This window comes from Larimichthys crocea, chromosome XVI, assembly GCF_000972845.2.
Source record: "Larimichthys crocea isolate SSNF chromosome XVI, L_crocea_2.0, whole genome shotgun sequence".
NCBI lineage: Eukaryota > Metazoa > Chordata > Actinopteri > Sciaenidae > Larimichthys > Larimichthys crocea.
In genome coordinates this window covers 6598153-6622034 of record NC_040026.1, presented here as the reverse complement: position 1 = coordinate 6622034, position 23882 = coordinate 6598153, and the positions used below count along the sequence as shown (strand labels likewise).

Genomic DNA, 23882 nt, shown 5'->3' with positions numbered 1-23882 from the left:
GTTTTTTGCTTGACCGGAGGGGCTTGTCATCAGCTGAGTTATCTGGATGTTCTTCCAAAAACTACCCTCAGAGACTGTAGTTTTCTGCTGTAACAGATGGCTGTAGAAAAAGGATATTGCTCACGGAGAGGAAAAGAAAGACAGAGTTCACGTAATCACACAGTAAAATCTTATTATTTAATTTCTTTCTCAGACCTCCTTCTCTCCACATTCACTTTGTTTATCAAGCAGCTCTAAGAGAACGAGAAATGGAGAGTAAGTGAAGAGGTTAAGGGGACAATGAGAAAAAGAGTGGAGATAAGCGAAGAGATGAGGGGATATGAGATGGAACCAGAGCCTTCCGTTATTGAAAAATCATTACCTGAATGGCAATGCAGATTCTTGCTTACCAGTAAATGAGAGAGAGAATGAAGGCAGGAGTGTGAGTGTGTGTGTGAACTGTTTGATCTCCAACATGCTGCACACAAACAAGGTACACACCTGTATAAATGAGGCAGTCTAACAGCTCCATAACACGCAGAATATTCATTAAAGAAATCTGAAATTGTAAATTCAGATGTATTACTTTATTAAAGTTGACTTCCAGTGTACTTCATTCATATTTGCTTACTGTTATGGAATTTTCTCTTTTAGGGTTACACGAGGCCACGTGTGAGCCTTGTGATCCACGGCAGTATTAACTGTTTGTCTTATGACTAGGTGCCACCATATCTCACTGTGTGGTGTGTGTGTAAAAGCTTTTTGTTAGAATTCGCTTGCTGTTTCACTGTTTAACTCCCAGTAGTGATCACGAAGCCGGGGAGAAAATTAGGCAGCTGACAGCCAAATGCTGACAGTTGTTGTTTGGGTTGTAAAAGTTTGTCTGATCTTGACTTTTCTAGAAAAGTATGTGGTTGTTTTTTGCACTTTAATATGTATTTGACTTGTCATCATTAGTCTTAACCAGACCAAACAAATAAAAATGACATAGTCTTGTTCTCTTGTACTTTATTCCTATCAGTACTAACAACACTATATGTTTATTGGAGCTCGTAATGTGGCAAGTTCAGTTAGACTGATATTGACAATACTTTATTGACTATGTTTGTTATATTTTACAGATCGATCAATTAATGGAAATTAGTTAATCTTACGACTCACTTCCATTGAGCACGGCTGTGAAGCGTTTGGCCGTGTATTTCTGGATGTGGCATCGTGTGTATAGAGAATCTGACAATTTCAAGTCCTGTGCGACATCCGATTGTAAACACGACAAAAGTAAACTATTAACTATGTAGCCCATTACTCCTAAACCAAGAAAAATATCAAATTGGAGCAAGTTAACTGTCTGGTGGGCAAACACTTCTGAAAACCTCCTGGGGTTGATGTGGCATAAAGAATGACATAAATGTGTGGGATCCAGGTGTTGGTTACAGTATGAATTGATTTTGCATTGGTTCTTTAGAGCTGCTCCGAGTGCCACATCCATTGATGAACAACTCCATGTACTGTAGATGGGCAGGCTTTAAGAATACTTTACATTTTGGGAATAGTTGCAGAGATTTAGAGGCCAGCAGACTGTAAGTTAACTGCTTTGGAGACTGGAACCGGGGAAACAGCTAACCTGCGCAAATCCACCTGCTAACACCTTTAAAGCTCACTAATTAGAATGTGACATCTCATTTGTTGAATCATACAAAGTGCTAAATGATTTCTTGGCCGGTGCAGTCACTCCTGGAGTCTTCGCTTGTTGCTTGGCAACCTGCAGCCGTGTAGACGAGGTGTCACCTAATCTGCAAACAGTCCCAACCTCAAGATAACAGGTGGATGTATCATGATTGGGCATCCAGTAAAGGCTCTGTCATTCACAAGCAAGGATGAGACGAGATTCCAAAGTTTGTGAAAAACTAGAATAGTAAGGACAACATTTTCAACACGCAACTGGGGTTAGTTTAAGGATTTCACCATCTCTAATTCAGAATATCCTAAAATTAATTTAATTTAATTAAGAGAATCCAGCTAAATGAAAACTGTGTTTGTGAATACAGATCATCACTGCCTATTATAACCCTGTAAGACAAGCTACATATAAACAACATCCGAAATGCCACCAGCTTCTCTGGCCCGAGCTCATCAGGAGAGGATGGTGGAAAGAGTTCTGTGGTCTGAAGAGTCCCACATTTCAGATGGTTTTTTATGGCGTTGTGTCCTCCGGGCTAAATTATGTCTGCACAGCATCCCAACTTTTATAGATCTGTCTTACAAATGAACAAGAAGATAAATATTCATGTCTAATCGATCATCCATCATTAGTTAGTAAGTTTTTTCCCCGTGTGTGTGTGTGTGTGTGTGTGTGTGTGTGTGTGTGTGTGTGTGTGTGTGTGTGTGTGTGTGTGTGTGTGTGTTTGATCTCCGACATGCTGCACACAAACGAGGTACACACCTGTATAAATGAGGCAGTCTAACAGCTCCATAACATGCAGAATATTCATTAAAGAAAGCTGAAATTGTAAATTCAGATGTATTACTTTATTAAAGTTGACTTCCAGTGTACTTCATATTTCCTTACATGTTATATATTTTCAGGATGTGACAATATGGAGATGGCGGAGTAATATTTTTGGTGACGAATCAGGTGTGCTGTCATGTTGATTTGAGCACATTCTAAATGTCTAGTTGTCTACTTGTGTATGGGATACATGTAGACTTAAAACTCACAAGAAAACTACAAGACGTGATCATGTTCATGTTAGACCTTAAAGCAAACTCTGACGCATTTTGTCGTCAAGCAACCAGATCTCATGGAACAAGAAAGCCCTTTCAAAATGGTGTTTGTTTTTTGACAGGTTTGTTTAAATAATAGTGTTAAATTTAGTGCTAATTTAGTGCTAAATTTGATATGTAGAAAATAACAAGTTGAATATACACAGACATGCAAGAAGTAAATGACACCTTTAATTTGAATTTGAATGTAGCTGTCTATTTACTTCTTGCATGTCTGTGTATGTAGGCTTTGTGTGTAGGCAATTAATATAGGTTTTTCATGAAAGGTTTTGTTCTGTCATATTTGCCGGTGACTTAAGTTTTAACAACCCTGTTGTCAGAACCATCTCCAAAATCAGGCACTTCCTGTCACCCACTGATCTAGAAAGAGTCATTGATGCAGTAATTTCATCCCGGCTGTATCTGTCAGGCTATCATTTTCCCATCTACAACCGATTGAAATCACTGCAGCCCTGTTACTAACAAGTTCCAAGAAACATCAGCACCATTCACTTCACTTTCATATCCATCTAATTGTCTATAAATCTCTTCATGGTCTCACCCCTACATATGACACTGATGTTAAATTCAGACAAAACTGAAGTTCTTGTAATTGGACCCAAACACCTCAGAAACTCTCTTTTTAGAGACCTAGTTACTTTAGATGGGATCACCCTGGCCTCCAGCTCCACTGTAAAGAATCTTGGAGTTGTTTTTGATCAGGATTTGTCCTTTAACGTCCACATAAAACAAATTTCAAGGACTGCGTTCTTCCACTTACGTAACATCGCCAAAATTAGACGCATCGTGTCTCAAGCGGATGCAGAAAAACTAGTCCACACATTTGTTACTTCAAGGCTGGACTATTGTAACTCTTTGTTATCAGGCTGCTCTAATAAGTCTCTTAGGACAGTTAATTCAGAATGCTGCTGCACGTGTTCTGACAGGAACCAAGATCAGAGATCACATCTCTCCCATTTTGGCTTCCTTGCACTGGCTCCCTATTACTGTATCTCAGAACTTGTCACCCCTGACAGAACCATCAGACTACTGATTCATCCTACCGTGACTTGTTGCTGTGCCTCATTTGAAGAAAAAAAGGGGGGGGCAGGCCGTATAAAATAGCAGTACCTCTGCTCTCATTGAGGCTCCTGGTCATTAGACTGAGTCTACTGGTGCTTTTAAAACACTTTAGGATCCACTTAAAAAAGAGGCTTAAAAAACATTTACCTGATTCAGTCATGTTAAATTTTGACTTGACTGAATCAGGGCATCACCAAAATTCACGAGTCATCCTCTGGGGGCCATGATTGGTTGCACCAACATTTAACACAATCCATCTTAGATTTCTTGAGATATTTTAGTGAGGACCAGCAGACCAACGTTGCCATGCCTAGAGCCATGTCACTAGATTATCTATCAATATATTTCCACTCCATAATTTTACATAAATGGGTAAATATTTGACCTATGATTGACATGAATGCAGCTTGTGGAAATGAATTGATCTGCAAATTACCTGAGGAGCATTAAGAACTCTCCAAGACTGAATTAGTGGCAAGATTCTCAGTAATGACACAATTATCAGCATGAAGCTGCTATTTCCCCTGTGGCCATAACCTTGTGAGGAAATCAGTCTAAAAATGACTTTGGGAACTTTAGTTTGTTCTCATCAATTTATATCTTTCATTCTACGGAATATAAATATAGCATTTATGGGTACACAAAAACTAGTTGCCACATGTTAGAAATCTCACATTCACTCTCTTTTTGAGCATGGGTTTTAACATATTTGGATATTGTTTATTTGGAGTTGTTGACAGCTAGAGTCAGCAATAGAGGCTTAGCATTCACTCCTAACTATCCTCTGTGGGTTTCAGGTGTAATATGTGACTGAGATATGGAGTTCTGGATCCATCAGGTGTAATATGTGACTGAGATATGGAGTTCTGGATCCAGGGGGTGGGTGGGTTATATTTTATATAAATATAATATCACAACCCTAAATATAACCCACCCACCCCCCTGGATCCAGAACTCCATATCTCAGTCACATGTATATACACACTTTATCTGCTGGTACCTCGGACACCTCTGGAGCTCGCCCAAATGTCAGACTCTGAGAACTTTTGGACATTGAGGACTGATTTCCTTCTCTGTGATGCTGGACAAATATAGGTTAGTGTCTACATGTGTACAGGTGTGCGGTTCACATATGTGTCCTTGTTTGTCAAAAAAACATATGCCCAGCTTCGGGTTTTTTTCCCACTTCGGCAAAGCAAGAGATATGAGACATTAGATTCAGTGTGTGTGCCAAATAAATCTGTAGATTTATTATTTTTTTGTAGCAGTTTGTTTTATTAATGATCCTCTTTAAACATATGACTAAGGCATTCACTCCGACAGTATAATGGAGCTGTAAAAAGATCTCATAAAAGGTGGTAATGACAGGTCACGTCAGATCAACTTCATTTGCAGGTTGCTATAGGAGACAGCATTTAAAAAGTCATTTGACAACAACAAAGGACAAAAGTCATATGACATATGACTTGATCTAAAATAGAGAACTATTTTTGATCCGGTAAAAATATCATCTTGGCTCATCACACATAGATTTCACATCAAAGCTGAAACATTCTGCAGGTTGGTGCCGTGGATTCAGTTACATAAACACCCAGCCTACACGCAGAACTGCTGACATCTTTACTCCAGTGTAAAGTAAAACATTAGTAACACTGTGTAACAACTCCAGACTCAGTCCCTGTTAGTCCTGCACCCATCAGGGATTAACACAGTCATTTCGGTTGTGGCTCTTGCATAAAAGAACCAAATAACCTGCATATTGCAACAAACCTCCAGTGACTCCAATAGCCATTACCGGTTACTTACAATGGTTGAAAGCCCTGAAACGTCTGCATCCAGACAACTGAATGGAGTGCAAACACTTCCCCTCCCTTGGTGGTGGAGCCAAGGTGCAGCAGCAAATGGATTTGGCAATGAACCTGTAAAACTTTTTTTTCAACTTCAGCTTCCTGTTTTTCGATCACCTATAGTGCCAAATTGCTTGCTTTAAAAATATGGGATTATTATTTAGAAATGAAATTAAACATTGTAAATGGAAATACTGGTTTCCTGAGCTACAATGCTAGAAATGATTCAAACTCTTCTAAACTACATTTCACCTTTTTGATTTCTTCAACTTTTAAGGAGCATCTTTTTCTAGGTCTGTGCTGATCTCAGAGCTCATGCTGTGAGTTACTCCCTGTTCAGTCGTGTTCTTTTTGTTCTCACTGCCATGCTGATCTGAATGTGACCTGTTAGGGTCGTCAATATAGTGGTAGAGACAAGTACCCAATCTCACTGAGCAGTAAGAGGTGCCACCTCCTTGGAAGCTAACATTATTAGTTTGTGATTTCTGAACATCCAACGGATTGTATCTCTTCTTTGTGACTTAGCGGACACCTTCCCTGCCTTCTCCTCCCTTCTCAGGAATGTGTTTGTGGGGCAGTGTGAGGTTGGTAAGGCAAACGCTAAATGGTGTTAACCTCCTGGTCCTACTGGTGAAGATTACAAAATTGATGGCCTGCAGTTTGGTATTCCATTCAGTTTCCCCTCAACTTGATTTATGGAAGGGAATTCAAGCCTCTGGCTTTATCTTCATCTATCTATTAGATGATAAAACACTGCATGACAGTTAATAGTATTACAACCACAATAATTTTCTCTTTTTATTTCAACAGTAGCCATGTGTTATTCACATTACAAAGTGATCCATCAGGAATGTCTGCTTGCACATATTTGGCCGACATGCTGGGTTTTTGTCTGTCTGAACACAGCCTAAGAGAAATTGAACAAATGTCATGCATTGTAACTCAGCACCACAGTTTTGCTGCTGGTTTAAGGTACAACAGCTTTGTACAGCTGGGACCAGGAGGCACTGAAGGGTTCTTCTTTCTTAAAAATATACACACTTCAGTGAAAGCACTGCTCTGCAGGAATGAGTGAGCAAATCTGGACAGCCTCTGTGATCGTTAATTAAGGTTATAATCTGTAACCCTCCATCAATGACACAGATGATCTTTAGAAGACCTGAGCACACTATGTGGGAACAAACTAGCACTGCAAAAACTCATTGTTTGTTTTCAGAGGCTGCCTTTCAGCAGTTACTATTTTCCAGGCGGACATAAAGCATGCTGGAAAAAATACAGCAAATTAGGCTCAGAGGATGTTAGGTTTTCTTATTTGTCAGGTAAACTAAATATAACTCACAATATCCCATGCAATATGCATGAAATGCATTAAGAATGAGGGAAAGTATGTTGTTGGAGAATGGATGAATTTCTCAAGGCTTCCAGAGCCACCAACACAGGCTTTGGATCTACAGTTTAACTGCAAAGCAGAGTCGTGGTTGTAGACCAAAGGGAACTTTTGGTGCAGGTGACCAGATAAGTTAGGCTTCATTTGCACTTGTGATTAGCCTATTTTGACAGGTACCATGTGCTGAGCCACTTGCAGAAGTGGCTGCCTGCAGGGTTGTTCCAGCCTGTGATTCGTTAGTTTCATACTGCACTTCTACCGAGCCTGCAGGAATTGAATTCAGTTTAATCAAAAAACAGTTTTGTGTGTTACATGTGTATACGTTGACAGGACATTTTAACATGTAAGACTGCTCATCCCACCACTGTATATTCAGCAGCTTTCTTTCATTACTGTGAAGGTTTTCTTGTTGTCTGACCTGCCAACCTGCGGTTAGTTGTGTTTGGGAGAGTCTGGACATGGCGCGTTAATAAAAAAATACTTTTTCCATCTGTGAGTGAAAAGCAAACATAATTTCAGTTTCTCTGCTGTTCAGGCTGAGGTTATCAAATGAGGTGTTTTCTGCTCATGGCTCCTTTACTTTTGTTTTGCCTAAGAAACCCAAATGATCTCCTCTGGTCTGCTATTTTCATCTTTTTTTGCTCTATTAGTTTCCTCCCAACTGAACAAGACTGAAAAGACTATGTTTCGCTTTTCATCTCCTGCATGTCTTGGTTGTACACAAACATCCAACAGTAATGGGACCATTGTTCAGCATATTAACTGTACAGGTCCGTGAGAGAATAGAAAACCCTTTTAACTAAATTCTGTCCCCAAACTATACAGATACAGCCACCTAGAATTACCAGCTGGTCCATGACAGGTCCATGCTTATCATATTGGAATGAATGGATATAACGGGCTGGAAAGTGGCTGGTAGCATATGTCTTGAAGTCACTGTAGGGACAGTTACAATCTTAGGTTGTCAGGGGACACAGGTTTCCTCTTTTTAGATGCAGAGCAGCTGGTATTGTTGTCTGTTTTTAGTAAAACAGGTGCCATTCTGATCATTACTATGGTAACAGAGGTCAGAGCACAGGACTGTATCACCCACTAGGTACAGATAGGTACATAATGTAGAATGTCCACAGAGTCAGATAACAAGGGTAAGGGTATTTAAGGTTGTTTAAGGGTAACATTTCCTTGTTTGTAGATTAATGAGATGGACGTCGAGTATCTGTGGCACTATTCTGAAGGAACATTGATGAGCCAGGGAGGACAGCTTCTTCAGAATTGAGGCAGTATCATGTCATCAAGTCTGTTAATAAATCGTCCATTGGGTTTGTTTGTTTTTTTTTGTTTTTTTTTAAACATAACCTTTAACCCTGTGAATCTACATAGATAATGATGTACTCTTGGTCTTAAAAGTAAAGATTGGTCACCACTTATAAAGCAGTAGTTGTCCATGCCTCACACAAACCATTCCTCACACTTTTAGTTATTGATTTTAGATGGCTAAAAAAAAAAGGCACCTGCAAAATGTTGAAAAATGGCTACCATCCCTCTTACAACAGCCCCATGCACCTCCAGCATAAAGATATGTTGACATGTCTGCTTTACTTTAGGTATGGTTGCTATGTCTTGAACAGTTTGGTTTGGGGTTTTTACTTCTTTTTTTCTTTAAGAATGGTCAATTTAAGTTTGTTGGATGTTTTTTTTCTTTAAGAATGGTCAATTTAAGTTTGTTGGATGTCAGAATTTTTCCTTTCTACTAGTCCTTGAAGCCCATTCACAGAGCCCATTTATTGACTTAAGCCTCTGAGCTTTATAAACTGCTTTTTGTTAGATTTTTCCTTCTTCATCTTTTATCCCTCAGAATGTGTTACTGAATAGCAAATGCTGTGGTCTAATCAACCAGGGAATATTAGAGTGTATGCACGGTTACCGCCGTCTGCCATCCTGTTACTTGTCCTACATGAAAGGGACAGATATTGGATGTCTGTCAGGATGGAGAGCATGTGTAAAGTGTTTAGGGATCATTGTCGAAGCACAGTAGTAGCATCTCAGTAAGAATTTGATGCACAGTGATGCGTTGGATCGGAATCAGATTTTTTTTTTTTGCAATTACAACGGTTGGAAACCTGCTTCCTTGACACGTTTTTGCCCGTATCTCTATATCAGACAAGGTTGGCAATATTCCCACTGGGTCCTAACAGAGGCTGTGTGTTCATCCATCCTGTTTGCCAATTTTATCACAACCCCTGTAACGATCAATAGCAAAGTTAGATCTGTACCCCCATCTTTTAGAATAGTTGAAAATAATGCAGGAGCTGCTAGTGACCATTAACTTTGACTTTTTGAACATACCTACAACCAATTATTTTCCTCATGAAAAGATATTGCGGAGGTATTGAAAAGCTATTGTGTTCGCGTGTGTGTGCGCGTGCCCTACGCTAAACTGCTCGGCAGCCATGCAATTGGTAAATGATGCAACTCTCTGAAAGAAAGGTCTTCATCATAACAAAAGGTGTGTGTGCATACTACAGGATTGAAGGTAGTTTTGTGTGCTGACAACATAACAGTGATAAAAGAACGCCTCGCAGGAGAGGCCAAGCCCTTATTACATCAACTGTGGTCACTAAATGCCAACCATAACACAGCTATACACCAGTGAACTTGCTTTCCAAATGAATTTCTTTTTAGCAGAGAGTATTCCCCTTCAACAGCCCTTGAAAGCATCATTTAGTGTCGTTCTAATGCCTTTATAACGTCTTCTTGAGCTGCCTTTATTCATTTATGCCAAGTCTCTTTTGCACCTTTTGAGTTTTTAACTTATTTGTTACCGTTGCCTTGCTTCTCCCTCCAGATTTGCATTTATATTCCATTTCTTTTGTCTTTCAGAATAAAGTAATGAGCATTGACACTGTGAAGGTGAAACTGCAGGTAAGAACAACAGCATCTCTATCTTTTACTCTATTTAAATGGTGTGTCTACTTTAATTTTTGTCAAAGTGAGGTTATGTGTGCGTTATTTTAATAACACATCACTAGCAACTGTTTTCCCATGGCGCAAATACCTCCCATACATCTTCATTGGCTGCTGTGGGAGGGGGGGAGATGCCCAAACGATGACTTAATGAGGCCTTGGTTAATCTCTATGAGTCAATTAGCCTGCTGCTCTGCCTGACTGAAGACACTAAAGGGAATAGCATACTTTCCATCAGATTATCAAGGATGGAAGTTATCGGCGAGAGGCAGACAGAGATGCAGATGAATCCATGTCATTGAAAAACAGCATTAGATACTGTCTGATGAGTTTTCCACCTCAGTTACACAACACTCACGTTCACAACATCTCTTCATCTTTCTCATCTTTAAATGGATCTGTGTTCATCCATCAGTCTATGTGTCAAATGCGATATTGGAGGCGATTAGCCAGGAATGAGTTTAATGAAACTTGCAGACATATGCACACTTTTTAGCTACTTAAAATTCAAACACAGAACTGTTGAATTGGAACATTATGATATGTAATAGGATACACTGTCTCCATTTTGACAGCGGTTAGAAAAATTATGCACGTGTCCATACAAAAAAAACTACTGATGTGGGGACTCAGACGTAACTAAACAACTTAGTCAACTTGATTAGGTGGGTGTGTGACAGAAAGATGGAGGTGAGGAGGTCAGAAGAATGTTTTTAGATCAAATTTCTTTCTATCAGATGAAGCCAGATAACCTAGAAATGTGCCCTGACGTCACAAATTTGGCATCGGCAATGTCATCCAGGAGAGGGGCTCAACCAATCAAATAAATGTCAGCTCACAGAGCCAGAGTCCTGCTCAGTATTATGGTTATTGATGAGAATGGTGAAGATGTCCTCTTGTTCTTCCCTTGTAGATTTGGGACACTGCTGGACAGGAGCGTTTCCGGAGCGTCACACACGCCTACTACCGCGACGCTAACGGTAGGATACCCTTGTGTTTTGTCAGCATGAGCCGGTTTGATTGTCACATCGCTCCCTCCTCCCTTATTTTTATTTCCTCCTGACACAGCCAAACTGTTCTGACTGACTTTTCATTGCCCTTGTTTTTTTCAAACGTGTGATTGACAACGGCAGTCTCCCCGTTGCGTCCTCTTACCCCATTGGGATTGAAAAAAACAAAAAAAACATTCAAGTTGCAGCTGATTTCAAAGACTTATACATGTGCGCAAGAGCGTTCACCCTTAAGCGAGAGGCTAACCACTGGGTGGGAAAATGAGCCTGCCTCTCACCCAGTGGGAGGCCAGGACAGCTATGAGCTATGAGCTATTCCCGTGTGTGTTTGTTTGTGAGTGTGTATGTGTGGAGCAGTTATACCTGCAAAAACCCCACTGCGTACAGATTGCAGTGCGCCTCAGGCCAACCTGAATAAGCAGGTGTTATGGAACACACTCACGCACACACTGTACAGGAATTATATCAAATCTGAATCTGTCCAGCAACATACAAAATACCATCATTATGGGTTATTGTTGTATCTTCATGCATGAGCATGTGATTGCGTGTGTGGGTGCGTACATGTTTGGAATTGCGTGTCTTCACATTATCTTGACGTCAATGGATGCGTACATGGACAACTCTGTGTGCTTGTGTGAGTGTGGTTGGCCGGTTTCCCAGTGTTATTCCGATCTACAGTTTACCCTCGCTGATCTTTAACAAGGCACCTGGGGATCCTCGAACCAGCTCCTCAGAGTTGTCCGTCTGTTACTGACTTTTAAATAAAGCTCATTCAGTCTGACGAGCAGGAACGGGGGAAAGGAAGCAGCCCGAGTGTGCAGCTGTCACGAAAGCTGTCAGTTTGTGTGAACTAATGGACGTTTTTTTTTTTCCCGTGAGCCAGACATTCTAGAAATATAAAGGCGGTTAGAGGGCTCGGCCTCATTTCTGAGCATTGACAGGTAGACGTGAAGTCCGACGTCTATTCCAGAGCATGACATCCCATTTGGAGGAAAAACTGACAAGCGACCATCATTTAAAAACATGGAGACTAAAGTTCAGATAATGGAGATCAGCGTGTGACACTGCTGCCTCAAAATCACATTTTGGTTTCTAGTATTTGTTCCTTTTCATCTCTACATGAAACATTAGCCAAGCACATATGCTCCTCTCTCTGAGTCAGAGATATTTCTTTGCAGCTTCTCACCATAAGCCAAAGTTTTCTACCACCAAACGGCTCCACTGCCAGCTGCTATTAGTTAAGATACATTTTTAAGCCCATAAGGTGCTAAATTGAAAAGTGTCCACAAGTCTTTCACAAATTAAAATGGTAAACAGGCCCGCCACTTTGTTTTGTTTTTTGGCAAAAAAGGAACATCTCCTCACTGCCAGTTATGTCACTACTCAAACTAAAATAGATGATTGTACAACAGATGAGTCATAATCCATTGTCATTTCTTGTGAATAAATGTCTGCTTTGTGGGCTGTTTCCCTCTGTTGGAGGCTGATGTATACTCGACATCACTTTGTACTTACTGATGCAGAGTGTGTAAGAAATAACACCACAGCAGTGGGACTACAAAAGGAAACCAGAATGCCTGGAGATATAAAAAGATGGAGACAAAAAGTACAAAACAACAACTTTGCATTTCAGGATGTTTGAGGGAAATTCCGGTCCTGTATGTGCTTGTTCTTATGTTGTGATTATGCTCAACCTGTTAATTGCTTCGATGTATGAATGTAATGACATTTCTCATACACATAGTTTTCCTGTTCAGCGAGGAACATTTTCAGTGTGGCCACTTTGAGGTTGAAGAAAATCAGTTCTCTTCTTTAACAACCTGTCTGATCATCAGATTGCTTATATTTCTTGTCCCGTCTGACTTTGTAGTAACATTGCTGTGTTTCTAGACCTCTGCAATTATTTTGGTGATAGTGCAATTTAAAAAGTGCATGTTGAGAGCAATCGAGGTAGAATGAATGCAGTCTGAGAACCCCTCAGCTATCATCTGGAAAAAGTTCAACTTTTTAAAGAATGTATCTACATCTTCATATGGAGATATGTTTATGGAAATTAGCTGAAATGTGTTTCTCATGGTTCTCACATAAGTTACTAATGGGACTGCAGTCACTAATGGGACTGTGGACTGGTCTGGATATCGATCAACTATTTTTCAGTATCTGCTAGGTACACTGAAAGCTTTGAACATTGGCTGTTGCCCCAAGAGGATAAATTGATGGCAGATTGAATGTTGGGTAACACAACTGATAGAAACAATGGGCAAAACAACAGAATGAACAATAAGTTGTAACAAATTAAATGCACCGTATAGGCTAAGATCTTGCTGTTCCGATCTGGTCAACCAACCATTGAGTTGCCAATCACTACAATACTCTCAGCTGTCTAGAACACATGTAGCAGTGCAGAGTACAACTGAGCAGATGGTGGTTTCATTCAAGCAGTATCTTCACGGTAAGTTGCTAACTAGTTTGTGAAGTTAATAAATAATGAGCCCATCACGTTGTTGTTTTAATGTAATTGTAATACTGTCTGACAGACGGACTCATGTTTCCGTCCCGCAATTGTCCCAACTAGCTACGTTAAAAATTCACAGCATTAGCACTGACATACAGCAAATGCCTTGCCCAATGACAGCTCAGTCACAGTTGTTAGAGAGTAGGGCGTGTCTCAAAGTGATACTTTGGCCCTTGAAGGCTCTTGATGTTTGTTTTATTCGGCTTTGGCCCCAATCTCAGCTGTCATTAAGCCCTTAATGAGAGAGCAAGAAGATCCAGACAATCAGTGCAAATGAGCTGGTGGCTGCAGTGAGCCCAGTGCAATCTGCCAGGCCCATCTGGTGTAAAGGTCCAGCTGGGTCCAGAAACCATCCATAGACTTTTTTTTTCTTCCTTTCCCCCAGTGGAGCTGACGGTTTGTCATTTCCACCACATGTAGCGAAACCACAGGGTGTTTGAAAAGAGGGAAATCAGACTTAGTGGGGGAGACAAGTACCAAGAGAGGGGTAGACAGGAAAAGGAGGGATAGAGACATGAAATGAAAGAAGGGAAACTGAGATAGAAACCTGTGCAGGCATGAACAAGAGAAGCTGAAATACAGTGCATACGGAAAGTATTCCCAGTGCTAACAGCCTTATTCCAAAATAGATTCAATGCATTTTTTTCCTCAAATTCTACAGACAATACACCATAATTTTAATTTCAACCATTTTAATGTTTGCAAATTTATTAGAAATAAAGAACGAAAATAATGTATGTACCTAAGTATTCACAGCCTTTGCTCAATACTTTGTTGTGGCACCTTTGGCAGTAATTACAGCCTCAAGTCTTTTGGAATATGAAGCCACAGGCTTGCACACCTATCTTTGGCCAGTTTCACCCATTCCTCTTTACAGAACCTCTCGAGCTCCATCAGGTTGGATGGGGAGTGTCGGTGCACAGCCATTTTCAGATCCCTTCAGAGATGTTCAATGGAATTCAAGTCTGGGCTCTGGCTGGGTCACTCTAGGACATTCACAGAGTTGTCCTGAAGCCACTCCTTCATATCTTGGCTGTGTGCTAATGGTTGTTGTCCTGTTAAAAGATGAAACGTCGCTCCAGTCTGAGCTCAAGAGTGCTCTGGAGCAAGATTTTTTTCAGGATGTCTCTGTACATTGCTGCATTCATCTTTCCCTCAATCCTAACTAGTCTCCCACTTCCTGCCGCTGAAAAACATCCCCACAGTATGATGCTACAACCACCATGCTTCATTGTAGGGATGGTATTGTCCAGGTGATGTACGGTGCCTGGTTTCCTCCAAACATAAGACTTGGCATTCACGCTAAAGAGTTGGATCTTTGTCTCAGACCAGGGAATTTTGATTCTCATGGTCTGAGAGTCTTTCAGGTGCTTTTGGAATATGAAGCCACAAGTTTGCACACCTATCTTTGGCCAGTTTCTGTCTGGCCACTGTACCATACAGGCCTGATTGGTGGAGTGCTGCAGCGATGGTCATCCTTCAGGAAGGTTCTCCTCTCTCCACAGAGGAACCCTGGAGCTCTGTCAGAGTGACCACCGGGTTATTGGTCACTTCCCTAAAGTCCTTCTCCCCCCGATCACTCAGTTTAGAGGGACAACCAGCACTAGGTGTTGTGGAGAAATTGCATGAATCAAAGGTTAATGGTGAGATCAGGAGGGAGGAAAGTGTTCAGGAGCCTCTGGCGTCTTATGCTGTAATATTTATTGATGCAAGGAGAATTAGAGACACTCTCATAGTACATCAGAGTTCCTGAGTCGTTCTCACATTCTGCCCAACTCATCCTGGTGGATAGACTTTAAACCCCAAGATAACACCACAAATATTATACACCCAGAAGAGAATGCTTTTAACCATGGAGGTGTTATTGTCAGCATATTCTAGTCTGGAGACACAGATGTCTGTTTACGCAGATAGATTACGCAGCTATCTATTATGATTAGGAAGGCAGCAATAGGTCTCTTTGACCCTGGCCACCACAGTGTTGAGATAGACTGGCACCTACTGTTCCCAACCAAAGCCAAACAACTAATACTGCTGAGGACCTCAAGGCCCACACGTGAACTTGACTGTTAACTGTGGGACCTTTATATAGACAGGTGTGTGCCTTTCCAAACCATGTCCAATCAACTGAGTTTACCATAGATGGACTCCCAATTAAGCTGTTTTTTTTTTATTTTAAATAAATTTGCAAAAATCTCAAACAAACATTTTGTTTGAGATTACCCCATAATGACAGAGTTGTCATTATGGGGTATTGTGTGTAGAATTTTGAGGAAAAAAATAAATTGAATTCCATTTTGGAATAAGGCCGTAGCATAACAAAATGTGGAAAAATTGAAGCACTGTGAATACTTTCCTTATGCCAAAAAAAATTAGAAGAAACAACGGGTCTAGAGGAACAAAGCAGTCAGACCAGGTCAAATATACAAAGAAGGCCTTGAACACATCAAAAGGTTGGAAGTACTGTGAAGACAAAGGCTAATAGGAAAGAATCAACTAATGTATGAAAAGAGAGCAGAATGAATAAAATAGTAGAAAGAAACCATTGTAGAACTTTCAATAGAAGCTCACCCTGTAATAAAGTGGCCTTCTGTTGAGGCATAGAAGGCAGTGGTACTACAACAAGTACAGTGGAATCAAAGAAGAATGGAGTTCAAGGTTTTCAAGAGTGGTCAGGTCATGGAAGAGTGTGAGTGGTTTCATTCTGGGCAAATGTTTTGCAGGCACGTCATCAGTGAACGTAGTTGTGAAATTATTGTACTGCTGTGGAATTGCTATCCTTGAGGGGAAAAAAACACAGTGACTACCATTAACTCAGTGGGATGTGTCAATTTGTAACATAAATGTGGCATTTGCAAATGATGGAGCTTTCAGCTTGAAATGAAACTCCTCCAGTGTCCTTTCCCATTAACTTATCACAGAAAACAAGCCAACATGATAAAACAGTATTACAGAGTTAATTGTAATGCAGCCATTACCTATGGCATGAATTCTAACAACTGCCCTAACCCTTTTATGATTAAAAGGGTTGTTCAGACTGTACTGTTTAGAACAAGGTTCCTTGGATCCTTCATTTCTCTATAATGTCCATCATTACCTTTTTCTTCATTTTCTATGGGTGGGTAAGGATTGGGCTACAGATTTAAACCCACACATTGTTTTTTGATAAGTAGATGTATGTGGGTTTTTAGTTTTGAATATTTATTGCACAGTATCTGGGATGTTAATAGAACTGTTGACTCTTGAATATAAGACTTTTACTTTGACCATCTATATCCTTGATGCAACCGGGTTTATGACGTAAGGCACAGCAACATGCAGCTATTATAATGGGCCCTAACTCAAATAGAGACTTGATGTTGGACAGCACCAATAAATATATTACCAAAAAATCATCATGGTATATCATTATTGGACAAAAACACAAAAACATTATTCAATGAATTTAATATTTTTTACAATTTAGGTTGAACAAACGTATAATTTTGTCTGGTTGATCTTGTCAAAGTGAGGTTCTTTTTTTACTTTAGTTTACTCCCTGGCATATATAACTAATTGCACATTTCTTAAATGGGGTGAAGTAAATGTCACAATTGGCCAGATGGTAGTTTCAGAATAAAGGTCTTTGGCAACCTACATCAGAATAGCTCATCATGTTGTAAGGATAAAAGTCATTAAAGAGATGTGTGTGACAGTATTACATAGTCTATTTGTGTGAGGATGGTGTAAACATCAAGGTCAACACGTCATCACTGTTGTAATTGAAGCAAAAAAGCACTAAATGCAAAGCACAGCTGAGGCTGATAGAAATGTCATTAGTTGCAGATATTTAAACATTAACCAAACTATTAAAGAAATAAAAACTTTCACCTGATGATGGTGTTAGATGATCACATGGTCACATGATTGCATGGTAGTCCAACAGTTGCTGATAGCTCAGAACTCAGAATGTCAATTTCATGTTGGTGCTTGTCATGGCATCATGTTTAGCTGAATGATTTTGGACTCAGGATGCAAACAAAAACCAGGCGAGACAATCAGTTTAAGTTCATTAGGGTAGTAGTGCAGTAGTGAACAAACAGAGATGGACATGGCGGGTGGATGGCAGAGGAGGTCCTGAAGCAGAGGCAGATCATATAGTCAATGGAACAGGAACAGAGAAACAAAATCACAACAAAACAGCATTGGCCTCAAGTGTTTTTATTGAAGGTTTTATACTGAAGCTGTGTGCTCTAAAAGAACAGCACACTAGATGTCAGTTTTATTGACATTGGTCTTTTTTAAGATGAGCAAACTTTATCTTAAAAGGAATGTTGTGATGATTTATTGAATAGGAAAGTCATAAAAATATCACAGGGACTGCTGTTCAATATTTCAGCGTCTCAATTAATTGGTCTATTTCAAACTAGTCAGCCGCATTTCGGAGAGTTAAAGGGGAGACATGGAGGACAGACGTAAGGCAAAGGCACTGCGTGAGGTGGAAGGGACATGCAGTCTTTGTAGTTTGATTTGATGATTTGGCCCGCTCACCCACGCAGTTAGCAGTGACACACAGCTCATAGAGGAAATTATGATACTTATAGAATATCAGCCACAGTTTAAGTAAAAAATCACATTCACATTATGTTTGTGTTTATTTGTCCTGTACACGTAACATCCATTGCACATCTGTCCATCCTGGGAGAGGGATCCCTCCTCTGTGGCTCTTCCTGAGGTTTCTTCCACCTTCTCTGTTAAAGGGTTTTTGTGGGCAAGTTTTTCCTCACTCAAACCGAGGGTCCAAGGACAGAGAGTGTCGCTCCCTGTACAGATTACTGAGATGCCTCAGTGATAGTTAATTTTGTTCAGACGTCCAGGAACTTACTTAGATCTCCAGAACTTGCCTGAGAGGTATCACATTTTAGAAACTCGTGATTACACTGCAAACATTAACTACTACTAGCTAATTTACCATACTTCCTGTGGTGTATATTTTACAAAATGAAAATAAATCTACACTAAAAAATATATTGGTTGTCGTTCACAAGTAACTCGCTACTGTCCTTTTAAAGGTAGTAGTGGTGGGGATTCTTGGTTCTCTCACATTCTCCCCAAAAAACTGTTCTACAGTAATATAACCATCCACAGTAATTAATGTGATAATGAAATCATATTTAGCTTTTTGTTTGTCTTGTATCAGTGCTGCAATACCACAAACATGGCTGAAATGAGCCGTGACAGAAAGGATGCAGGAACATAGAAAAGAAGTGACAAATGACTGTAGGACCCCACAGAGACTACATCTATTATCTATATCTACTTTCATCACTAATGAGCGACTGTAGGCCTCAATCACAAGCAGCCTGTGGGGTTGAAACATCATCGTAGACAGGAGGATGGACAGCAACAGAAGGAGAGATGATCAAGAGTTGAAGGTTCGGAGCCGAGTGGGAAATGATAGAAAAGATGGAGGGGGAAAGAAAGAGGGCGATGGATGGAGAACGGCAATTGGAAACAAAATGTTGTGGGTATGGCTCTGCTGCATGGGGAGCCTTGAGCTGTGCAATCCATCATCAAACTCTGTGTGTCTTTTTCTTACACACAACAGACACACACAGACACACACACACCTTACTAGCTTCCTGCATATTAAAACTGATGTGCAAGGTCACAGACATTTTTGAGGCTTTATTCTTGGGCATGGGGAGCAGAGATGAAGGGTGTGTGTGTGTTCACATGAGCGAGCGATTGTATTTGTCTGCTTCTACTCTCCGTTGAACTTATTGTCTGTACAGTATAATATCCTGGCTCACTTAGCCTCTTCATATTGATCTATCATATTTCACATGCTTTACCTGTTAATTTCTCTCTCTCTCTCAACGTTGATCTGAAATAACTGGCTTCGTATATTAAGTCCTGCTCTCGCTGGGTAATTTAGTAATCACGTGTCGAGATTGATCCACCACTTTCTAAAATGGAGACCATAGAATGGAACCCTGCGGAGCGTGCTTAGCTACAAGAAGAGGTGGAAATGACAACTGCGGCTGCTGGAATTGTCATGGGAATAATGAAGGTAATGGAAGGAGCTCCATAGCAATTTCAGGCACTCACTCCTATTTTGTCATTTAGTAAGCTGGTGCAGTAATTTGCCTGAAGGAATAAGTTGAAATTCATCAGTCAGATATCACACACACACACACACACACTGGCTTTTCATTAGCAGGTGTAGTGTGGAGTAATCATACATGTGCCTTTAATTTTCAAGGCAGTAATGGATGCAGGAGGAGGCTTTTAGCTTCCATTTTCAAGTTGGTGGAAATATTCTGGCAGCATTTTTAGTGCAGATGTAAATCAGTCTGTAAAAGTCTCCTCTGAAACCTGAAATCTCACAATACAATGTCACAATAGGGAACTTTTCATGCATAACAAGTGGTAGAAGAAAGCACTCAGATGCTTTACTTGTTCGGAAATGATACCATGTAGACACGCTCCATAGCAAGTTAAAGAGCTGCATGCATGCTTAAAGTACATAAGGATCAGCCTCAGCCCTGGAATTTTTTATACCATTTGTTACAACATATCTTTGTGAGCAATCGTTTTTTGAGGATGCTGGACATAAAAACTAAGAAAAGGAACAGACTTTGCTGTGAAAATGACATGAGACTGGCACTTGCCAAGGTGAAGCCACGCATATCTGAACTGGTCTCTCAAAGGCAACAGCAGAAGTCACACTGAGGTAAGTTGTTGTGAGTTCATGCACTGTGTTGGTTTTGTTATTTGAACAAGGTGATGTTCATGCACGGTTCATTTTGTGCACCAGTAAAAAAAATCATATTTTATTTTTTACTAAAGAAGGGTTCGGTGAATGAGCATATGAAACTGGCAGGGGCGCAGATAGTGGGTGTGTCAGGTGTGTCATGACACACCCACTTTTGAATGACCGTAGATCCGTCCCACCCACTTTTATGTAGCTTAACGTTTTGTTTTTTTTTGTTGTTTTTTTTAAACTTTGTCTTCTTCAAATCTTCTGATTCAAGCATCACGAGGAAACCAAAATATGAATTAACATAATATTTGGTTTACTGAGGTGTGTGCTGATGTGCATGCGTTGTGTGTAACAACGCGTACGCATCAAGCAAGTGACTCGTTTGGACTGTGCAGCAAAGAGTGTGGAGTCGTCGTCGACTTTGGTTGCCACGGTTACCAACTGATCACTTGGACAGCTAGCTGCACGTTCAGCACGGCATGGCATGATGAGAAGGACAACAAAAAAGCAAAAGACTATTGCGTCATTTTTTCAAAAAGTCACTTCTGTAAGTAAATTGTACTTTTTAAATATATACTTCATCACACCACATTGCATTTCTGAGAGTCTCGAAGCAATGTCCTCTCGTGAAAGTAAAATCGTACGAGGCAAGAGACAAACTTTCGCCTTCTGTCTCCGCGTAGCCTGTAGCCTACATGTAAATACCTCGTTGGACATTAATAACGTAATGCCGTTTTAATGTTAATCTGACTTTCCTCGCCACGCACGAGCATAGGCCTACTGTTTAACAAGGACTGACTAAACGCACGTAGCCCACCCAGTTTCTCAGCATTTTTTAAAACGAGTTTAGCATTTTTGTGAGGGGGTTTCTGTGTGTGATGACAGTTAATAATTTGTAATGATTTTCATGAGCTACGTTAATATCATCATTGTCCTGGCCTGCAGGTAGTGGCAGTACGTGTGTGGTAGTAGGATTTGATATAATATTGGTTGAAATAATATAATTAGCATATCCGTGTATGCTGGTTTTGGGTTCGACGGAGCTCCGGTGATGTCTGGGCACACAGCTTCGTCCCCCCCAGTTTCTCAAACCTATCTGCGCGCCTGGAAACTGGTGGGGTTCGGTACCTGCAACAAGGTTAAGAACCACTGATGTAGACATAGACATTTTGGGAAATATGTTAATTTTCTTCTTCTCATGAAAGTTGGATCTATACCACAAAGCCATTGCCAGCTGGTGATTAGCATAGCATTATACAAATACAGGTAACATAGGAAAAACCAAGTGGCAATCACAAGGTGCCAAAAACTGCAGTTCCTTGAACGGCCACTTGAGGCTGGCTACATAGTTTTATGGAAAATGACCTGTATGTCATTTTCCAAACAAACACCATACAGCATTCTATTTAGTGAGGTTCAGAGGTGTTGGTAGGTAACTAGTTTTACCTTTGGTCAGAGTCAGGTTAGCTGTTTCCTTCGACTGTAGTGCTCCTTTTTGAAAGATGCTGGGGTAACACCCCATTAGTTCCTGCCTTTCTTTAATGACACTCCATCAAATAAAGATTGATGCTGTGTTATGAATGGTATGATTTGGGGTTTATTATTTAGCAGTCATTAATCATAAACAAACCCAAATTGTATTGCAGACCTACATCTATTTACGTATGCAGGCATCACTTGTTTATGCGACTTATATTCAAGAGAAAGAGAGCAGCTAAGGTCGGCCAGTGATTATTGACGCAGATTATCATCAGAGACATGATTGATGGCAGCGCTCTTTATGGATCGCTTCTCTCCATCAACTCCAGCCTTACCTGCTCATTCATGCAGGAATGTTGATATTCAAAGTGGTAGTGACTCACAAAGTCAAGTAGTAAATATTGTGTGTTATATGGAGTTAATGTTTTGATAGTTATGGATACATAGATTGTGAAATGGTTTGGTCACAAATGAAATGTTTAGCAAGTTTAAGAGAGGCTGATGAGAATGTGATGTCATGTTTTGCAAGTATTCAGTCAGAAACTAAAGTATTGGACACATTTGACCTTATGATGCTGCTAGATGCAAACCCATGGGATAAGTATAGTGGCCTAAAGGTCTTGAACAAATTAGATATCCAAAGTGCTTTGCATATGGCTTTTGCAATGATGTTTTCTGTTAAACTGCATATCCAAAACACTTTAGAGAAAAAACAAGCACGTTGTTTGACATCTCTTCACCCTATAACACAGTGGCCTAAGTGTCAAACAATGTAATTATATCTCATGCTGAGGATGGCATAACCAAATTTAATGGCAATCCATCCAATTGTTTTTGAAACATTTTACTAAAAACAGCAAATAAAAAATAAAGAGTTGGATGATAATGATACAGTGAGTGGGAACCAAAATTTCATGGCATCCATCTGGTAGTTGTGGAAATACTACACAGGAAGAAAGCTTTCACTGCCACCAGCAGTCACGATTAATCCTCTGGGTACAATGAACGTCTCATTTTTGCTTCTTTCGCCTATGCATATTACAGAACAGTCATGATTGTCATGAAAAAGAATTTAAAAAATGTTACCATCTTCTTTGCTCATTTTTTTATAGCCTGTGTGAATTATGTCATTAACCTTGTCTATGTTCTCAATCTACTTTTTATATTCTGTCTCAGTCTTATCGTCAGTATGTCTATCTGCCTTTCCAAGGTTATCTCTTTGTATCTCTGCCGTCTTCTCTCACTATTACCCAGTCTCTTTCTCTGTCCTTTAGCTTGACTTCCTCCATCTTTCAAACTTGATGTTTCTGTCTTGTATATTCTGTTTTGCAACTGCATTGTAACTGCCCATGATAACAAAACTCTCTGTATCTCTATTACTGTGATAGAGGGGGTGTGGATTTACCCAACTCTCTCCTCATTTCTGCTTGAGGCACGTAGTTTAAGGCTACCCAGATATCTGACAGATGGTCAGATTGTAGTGTGGCTAATGTGTGTGACAGATTTCGCCAAGTGAAAAGAATGTGTTGAATAAAAAAGACAATATCTTTGGTCATGCAGCATCAGTTTTAATCCTTTTATTTGAAACTGTCCATTGTGTGTCTGACATGCAAAGCTGTTCTGTCTGTATATTCTAATTTGCAAACACAATGTAACTGTCTGTGATGACAAAACTCTGCGTCTCTATTGCTGTGAAAAAGTTCTCTAGCGTCGTCTGCCTTGTCCTCATGGCAAAATGTAATTGGATTAGAGGAGGGTGAAGGAAAGTAACTCCTTGTGGTTCACTCTGATCTCCTGGTGGCTGATAAACATAGGAACCACAAGGGAGGAAATTAACTCGCGGGGAAGGTCATAACTCTCTCCTTCCGTCTCTTTTTCCTTACACTTCTTCTTTCGATCTCCCTTCTCTGTGTTTTCTCAGTTTGACAGAGCCCAAACCACACTTGCAGTGATTACAACTCATTAAACACCCTTCACGGACTTGTCTGGCTGAAATAAACAAATAGAGGACTTAATCTGAAATAGATTGGTGAAAATGCCACAAATGCTGATGGGTGGTGACATACGTAGGGGTTAGAGGGAGTGTAGGAATAAGGATGGATTGAGA

At 40.2% G+C, this 23882-nt stretch overlaps 1 protein-coding gene across 1 annotated transcript in view; it reads left to right on the top strand.

Annotated features, from left to right (window-relative positions):
- Nucleotides 1–23882, top strand: part of rab26 (RAB26, member RAS oncogene family) — a 93802-nt gene that overhangs the window by 34198 nt on the left and 35722 nt on the right. Inside the window, exons 3-4 of the mRNA XM_019255555.2 lie at nt 9940–9981; nt 10937–11003. Of these exons, the coding sequence (XP_019111100.1) occupies nt 9940–9981; nt 10937–11003 (109 nt within the window). The remainder of the gene's footprint in view (nt 1–9939; nt 9982–10936; nt 11004–23882) is intronic.